This window comes from Myotis lucifugus, unplaced genomic scaffold (assembly GCF_000147115.1).
Source record: "Myotis lucifugus unplaced genomic scaffold, Myoluc2.0 scaffold_117, whole genome shotgun sequence".
NCBI lineage: Eukaryota > Metazoa > Chordata > Mammalia > Chiroptera > Vespertilionidae > Myotis > Myotis lucifugus.
This window is the reverse complement of record NW_005871165.1, coordinates 3595775-3603453: the sequence shown is the minus strand read 5'-3', so window position 1 is coordinate 3603453 and position 7679 is coordinate 3595775. Positions and strand designations below refer to the sequence as shown.

At 46.5% G+C, this 7679-nt stretch overlaps 1 protein-coding gene and 1 pseudogene across 1 annotated transcript in view; both read right to left on the bottom strand.

The window, feature by feature from the left end:
- Positions 1-3297: 3297 nt before the first annotated feature.
- Positions 3298-7679, bottom strand: part of NNMT (nicotinamide N-methyltransferase) — a 16630-nt gene continuing 12248 nt past the window's right edge. Inside the window, exon 3 of the mRNA XM_006093511.3 lies at positions 3298-3914. Within this exon, the coding sequence (XP_006093573.1) occupies positions 3482-3914 (433 nt within the window). The 3' untranslated portion in view covers positions 3298-3481. The remainder of the gene's footprint in view (positions 3915-7679) is intronic.
- On the bottom strand, positions 4071-4248 carry LOC111826995 (annotated as a pseudogene).

Below are 7679 nucleotides of genomic sequence, written 5' to 3'. Positions count from 1 at the left end.
TCCATTACCCGGTTGTATTTCCTTAGTGGATCTTGTCACTATCAGAGAGTCTCCTATTTACCAGTTAGCTTCCTTGTCTGCCTCCCCCCACTCCCTCTGTTGGAACATAAGCGCCGGAGACCAGGGCTCTCACCTCCACGATGCACTGCTCTGTCTCCAGCACCCAGACCATGTCTGGTCAAAGCGTCAGGGATTCTACATATAAACCAGAGGCTCACAGTTCAGTGGGGAGACAGAAAAATAAAGTTATAACACAACATAGCAAATGCCATCCTGGAAGCAAAACTCCCCGGAGACGAGGTCTGCTGAGGAACTGGGCCGTCTAAGGCTGCTGGTGCCCGTCTGGCCTCAGACTCACTCTCCCCTTCCCCAGACTTTCACAGGAAAGAGTAGAAAACCTATCATTTTGAAGCTTCTCTTAAAAAGAGATCACTTGGGGATTTTCTTGTTTGTTTTCTTGTCTATGCTACGGTATTTAATTAGTCTTATGTCTCTTTCTTATAAATCTGTCTTCAGTGTAGCTGGTTTTCAAGGACAGTCTGCTCCGAGTTCACTGGCCCGAAACGTAGGCAGGGCTGTATTTCAGTTTCCCTACATCCTTTATGTCAGAGCACAGGAAACTGTTGTTTGTTCTTAATTTTCAAGGGCGCTACATTTTTTTTTTTTCAGAGAGGAAGGAAGAGGGAGAGAGAGAATCATCAATAATGAGAGAGAATCATTGATTGGCTGCCTCCTGCACACCCCACACTGGGGTTCGAGCCCACAACTCGGGCAATGTGCCCTGACCGGGAATCTAACAGTAACCACCTGGTTCATAGGATGACACTCAACCACTGAGCCACACTGGCCAGGCAAGGGTGCTACATTTAATTTAAAATGTTTTGAAGGCAATATTCAATCTAAGGAGCTGTATTTTCAATAATGGAAATAATGGTGAAGAGTGCTTATTTTTAGAAGTTTTAAACCAGAAAATCCTTTTTTAAATGAAAAGGTGTTTTTGTTTACAGTTATGCAAAAATAAATAAGCAAGAGCTGTTGTTTTGGGAGGTAACCAAATACAGATGTTTTGGGCGAAGCTGTGGCCTTCCCTCTGGGCGGGGAGATGTGGCACATGTTGGAGAGAACCCCGTTTCTAAAGACTTGGGCACTTCCTGGGAGCCTGGTGCTTTGTGCTGGCTCCTGTGAGTTAGGTGCGCTCTTCTGGGGGCTGTTGCTTGCAGAACGGATGTGCAGGCCCAGTCACAGCACCTGCTAAAGGAGCAGAGCTGGACGTGGCTTTCTCCATCCAGGACTCGCCCGTTTGTGTTCTTCAGGATGGAATCTCTAGAATTGTAATCAGATTAGAATATTGTGGGGTGTCTTTAAAAATATATTTTATTAATTTTTTACAGAGAGGAAGGGAGAGGGTTAGAAAGTCAGAAACATCCATCAGCTGCCTCCTGCACACTCCCCACTAGGGAGGTGCCTGCAACCAATGTACATGCCCTTGACCGGAATCGAACCTGGGACCCTTCAGTCCACAGGCCTACGCTCTATCCACCGAGCCAAACCGGTTAGGGCAGAATATTGTGTTCTGTGAATGCCCTATGAGCCTGAGTGATTGAAATATCCTGGAAATGGACCATATTGTGTTATGACACCATTGTCCTAAACAACCATGTAAACAAAAATATATTGGTGTTGGACTCTCGTGCTCTGATGTGATTGTCCGTGAATGTGGGGGGAGTGGGAGGAAGGACTCTCCCTTGTGGAAAGCAGAAAGGTCCACTGTCAGTAATCCTAGGAAAAGGGAAATCTTGGGATGAGGAAGAGTGGGAAGGGACACTCCTCTCTCCTTTATGTTGGGATCAGCAAACTTTTTCTGTAATGGTCCAGATAATAGCTAGTTTGGGCTTTGCTAAATGTCAACTGAGCTCAGTAGAGCCTGGAGCTGTGGCTAGAAATAAATGACAAAGATTTATTCAATGGTCTTAAGGGTTTGCAAACCAGAAACACAACGAGGCAGTATCTAGAGTGTTCTGAAGGGGAAAGAATAGCTGAGGGTTCTTACAATAAAAAGTATATTCTTGAGGAAAATCAGTTCTACATTCTTAGCCCCCGAATTGGTTCAAGATGGTCACCGTCATATGTGTGCTGGTAATCATCAGATGCCCAGTGGTCTAGACATTGCAACATTTTCTTGTTGACGTCATTCAGCTGGTTACCTGGCGGTTTGGTGCATGTCCAGCCATTAACACACAATGTACTGATGTGCTTCCAGGTATTGACACAGAATGGAAAGTTCAAAAGTTTAAGTCCCCAGAGTCATTTAAAACAAAAATAATCATTTCCCTATGACTCAGCCCACTTGAAGTTAATCATTTAGCAGCTTGACTCCATCTTACGTCTTTACTCTGTTCCTCACAGGTCATGCATACAGTTGCTGTCACACTATTCAACTCTGGCATTATAGCACGAAAACAGCCACAGACAATGTGTAAATGCATGGTCATGTCTCAGTAAGATTTTACAACACAGGCAGCAGGCTGGCTCTGGCTCATGGGCCATAGTTTGTCAACCTCTGTTTTAGAGCATCGTGGGTGATGGTGCCTAGGAGAGCATAGGCATGCCATCAGGATAGACGCTAACTCTAAGGAGGTACTTGGCCGAGAGCTATGCCAACAGGACCCTCTCAGGAGGCGGGCTCTGAAGACTGTTTCTAACAGCAGCTGTAATGAGCACCTGCTATCGCGCTTGCTAACTCCTAAGCTTCTCTTCAGGTAGGTGTGTTGAGGGAAGTAGAGAAGGGCCTGACTCATCCCTGGGACCTAGGAGCAAAGCAACGGCTGTTCTCTGACCCCAGAGGCAGTGGTGGTACCAGGGGACCCAGCTGAAGATGGGGTCTCTAGAGAAGGCAAGAGTTGAAGAGGAGAAGTCTGTTTGTGGGAAGAAGGAGGGAGCAGGCCCCAAGGAAATGAATGCTGAGTAACTTCAGACATTGTTCTGTAGGCAGGTGTGGGCTTGAGCCTTCATAAGCAAGATGCTTAAGGAACATTATATTTTCTTTTATAATCACAGGTAGTGAAGACTAGACACAGAGTAGGTGGTCAACCAATCGCCTCCAGGTTTACTGACGGCTATAACCTTGTCCTAGACCAGTGATGGCGAACCTTGTGAGCTCGGCGTGTCAGCATTTTGGAAAACCCTAACTTAACTCTGGTGCTGTGTCACATATAGAAATTTTTTGATATTTGCAACCATAGTAAAACAAAGATTTATATTTTTTATATTTATTTTATATATTTAAATGCCATTTAACAAAGAAAAATCAACCAAAAAAATGAGTTCGCGTGTCACCTCTGACACGCATGTCATAGGTTTGCCATCACTGGCCTAGACAAACCCTCAGCGCCCCAGCCATTAGCCTCTACTCAGCATAGTGACCACAACAATTAGTCAACTGGGTCAGTCAAGGAAGTGCCTTCATTGTGGCCACAAGGTGTCATGCAGATCTGCTCAGCTTCTGCCCCACCAGGAAGAAAAGGCCTTCGTTGTTGGCCACGGTGGAAGAGTAACTTTGCGAGATCACATCAAACTGCTTGATGGCATAGCCGGCCTCTCGCACAGCAGCCTCGACTGCCTCCCGGTCCAGGGAGAGGCTGGAGAACCTCTGCTCCCCAATCATGTAGTAGCTGCTCTTCAGGGCATCCACGAGCACCAGGTGGCCCCCCGGCTTGAGCAGGCTGCTGAGGTTCCTGAGGGCGGAGCGGTAGGTGGGGAGGTCTGGGCAGGCGGCGTCCAGGCACAGCGTGCTGAGCAGGCAGTCGGCCAGGGGCACGGAGGCAGCCCCCAGCGGCCGGCTCTGGGTCACGTCACACTTCAGGACCTGCTTGACTGCCCGCCTCAATTTCTCCTCCTTCTCTTGCCCCTTCACTCTGAAACACAAAGACCAACAAACATTGTGCTACCTCACTCGTGGGGGACCACAGATCTCTTTGCTCGGAGCTGAAAATCTCAGCATTGTCCCAAGTGTTGTATCTTTAAGGAAGGAGAAATGAGAGACCTTCTTATATTTTATTTTGTTTTGTTTACAGGACAGAGCGCGAATGCAGTCCCCCACGACCACAAATATGCAGTTGAGTTTCCCACATGTGGGGAAACCGCAGGGGTCAGCGCATCCGGAGTGCAATGGATAAGCCTCTCCCTGGGAAAACACCTTCGTGATCATGGTACCCCCTCCCATCCCCCCACCCCCCGCCAGGTAAGTATGATGAGAAACCATTTTTGTATCTGAATTGTGGACACGTTACCCTGTGCTGGCTGAATCTCTTTATGTGCAAATGATAATGAAAATACCTGGCTGCCCACTTCTCCACTGGCCTGTCCCCATGAAATTACTCTTTCTCCACTGCTTAGGTAGCACCTGGCTCATTGATTATTAATTATTAATTATTATTACTCTTGTCCCCTCTACCAAATTGCAAGGTATGGCCATTTGACCGACACATGTCAGGCAATAATGGGTTTAAAATGCTGAAATGGTGTTTTGTAGTAGCGGCTGATTAATGAGGGGAGTGGGGTCATCCATAGACATTTTTAGAAACTCTTAATCACTATCACACAACTGTGGCCAGGGCCTCTCTAGAGAGAAGAAAACTACTAATTACCCTTCTCGGGCTCCAGAACAGATTGCAGTAGAGAGCGTGTTTTCTAAAGCAGATCGTGTTCTCTGTGGCCTTGCTAGGAGTCCTGTCCTCTTCTGCCAAGTCAGTGGGGTTTCTTGAGAGAAAAGCAGTCACTGACAGGAGCAGAGGAGGCAAGGGCCAGCGATAGAAGAGAGCGCCTGGATCCTCTCGTAAGTTGTTAAGGAAGGAAGGAAGGGACAAGCTGGTACATTAAAAAAACATACAGAATGCACAAGAGAAACCGGAGGAAAAGACAAAGGAGAAAGAAGCAGCATCCAATCAGAGAGGTGAGAGAAGGGAAGGATTGAGGGTGCAGAGGAGCCCGGATAACAGGAGCACTGACTGGGTGTCCAGCCTGAGGAAGTTAATCGGTAAAGCACCGGGTTGCAAGTCTAGGCTTACGTGCAGAGAACACACAGTCCTTGGCTGCAGGAGGGAGCAGTCACTTGGCCAACAGGCTCAGTGGAGAGAGCAGAGGATGGCCCGTCATCAGAGCAGGTGAGAGAGAGCGAGGAAGAGTCAGTGGTTTAAATGAAACGTGGAGGTTCACCTCCAGGTGGAATGACCTGAGATAATAGATAATAATGTGGACGTCCTATATACATATTTAATTTAAATCTTAAGCCGACAGCATATAATCAGTTTTTGCAACATCCTTTATATTTATTATAATTTTCCATTTAAGAAGCTTAGCAATAAACATATGAAAAGATGTTTAACATCCTTGGCCATCAAGGAAATGTAAATCAAACTCTGAGCTACCACGTCACACCCACTAGGATGCCTATAATAAAAAAGACAGGTAACAACAAGTGTTGACAAGGAAGTGGGGAAACTAGGACCTACACACACTGCTGGTGAAAATGCAAATGGTTCAGCTACTCTGGAAAACAGTCTGGCAGTTCCTCAAAGATTAGACCTAGAGTTACCACATGACTCAGGAATTCCACTCATAGGTTTTTACTCAAGAGAAATGAAAAATATGGTCACACAAAAACTTATACGTAAGTATTTATAGCAGGACTGTTCATAATAACCCAAAGATAGAAACAACTCAAGTGTCCACCAACTTGTGACTAGATAAATAAAATGTGGTCTGTCTATACAATGGACTATTATTCAGTGATAAAAAAGGAATAAACAATGGATATGTGCTATGATATGGAAGAACCTTAAACACATCATGCTAAGTGAAAGAAAGCCAGGCACAAAAGGCGACATATTATACGGTTCCGGTTACAGGAAGTGTGCAGAAAAGGCAAAGCAGACCAGTGGTTGGCAGGCATTGAGAGGATGGGGAAGTGGGCGTGACTGCTAATGCACAGGGTATTTGTGGGAGTTATGAAAATGTGCTAAGATTGTGTTGAGGATCGCACAACTCTGTGAATATACTAATAACTACAGAATGGCACACTTTAAATGGGTGAATGGCATGTTATGTGAATTTTATCTCAGTAAAAAGCTGTTATATATGAGAGAGAGAGAGATTGACAGAGTCAGAGAGAGAAAGCTTAGCAAGTTATTGGTTTCAGGGAATTCCTACCACCAATAAACGCACACACAGGGAGGAATTACCTTTGATTGGGGAAAAGTGGGAGGAGGGTGACCAAACTGTCCTGATTGGTCTGGACTTTCTGGTTTTCTCACTGAAAACCCAGGTCCTGGGAACCCCTCTCAGCCTGGGTCACAGCAGGCCCGTTAGTCATTCTAAAAGTGGGCAAACCAGTGACAAAGCTGCCAGCCACCCTGATAGAACGTGGAGAAGTTCTTCAACAGGACATTTTAAGAATAAAAAAACCAATAATTCAACATAATAGAAGTCTTGTGTGAAACACGGATTTGAACTGGTAAATTAATATAGTATAAAAAATTTCAAGTACCCTATGGTTAACGTCAGTGTACACAAAAGCTTAAGACGTGGCAACAGTGATGTTTTAACGTGTTAAAAGGTGACCTTTTATCCTGGGGACGTTTGGGGGTGTGTATCTAAGTGATTGCGGCAGAGCAGGCTGGACCTCTGTGGCCTTTTAAAGACACGAGTCACCACAGAACCAGTACTTGCCGCTCAGGTGAGGATGGCAATTGTTCCCAAACTGTGAGGCACGCTGTGAAGTCTGGAAAGCTCACAGAGAATGTGCCAATTTGAGAGGGAAATTCGTTCGAAACAGCCACTCTTGTGGATGTTTGCTTGTCCTTGGACGGATAGCAAACACCGGTGGACTCCGTTGCCAAGGCAGCTGCGTAAAGATTACACCTCGGGGCTCCTCAGGGCGGCCAGCTCGCCTGCAGGGAAATGGACTCGCAATTACCACTCAGCTTCACATTTAGCTCAAGGGGCGCGTAATAAACACACACAGAAAAGCCGTGTGCAGCTTTACAGAAAGCTAACAGCAGTGCGGCTGAGTCTCTTGTTCTGAGGAAGTACTCTCAAATGAATCAATATGCAAAAAGGGCAGCGATTTCCTCTGTAAATATGCCACCTCTGAAAGCCGGAGGAGCAGGGTGGGGGAACGGATAGAGTAGCGCTCCTGGGAAGAAGGCTTTGAAGCAGGTCTTCCCACCCCGAGTATGCACCCCAGATCTGGAGGAGGCCCCTCCGGCCCCGTCTCTGCCAGGCAGGTGGCCGATCAGAATCCCCACCACACACACACACACACACACACACACACACACACACACACACACAAAGGCTTCTTTTCCATTACACTCACCTCCCCCAAGCCCCACCCCAGAGGTTCCACCTGGGCCTCCTGAGGGAGAGCCATCAGACATGTAAAGGAAATAAAAAGCTAAATAAGCTTGGATGTCAATGTAAGGATTGTAAGAACAAGGAATAATCGTTGGTAAACGTCGGTGCGGGCCAGCTGGGTCAGGTGAAGGCAGTTCTAGGAGAGAGCGTCTGAGGAGAGTGCGCACACAGTCAGTATTTTACAGGGATCTTTTGAATCTCTATTAGGTGCCAGGGAAGAGCTCATGCAGTGATCCTCCACAAAAATGAAAGATGAAAGTGGTGAT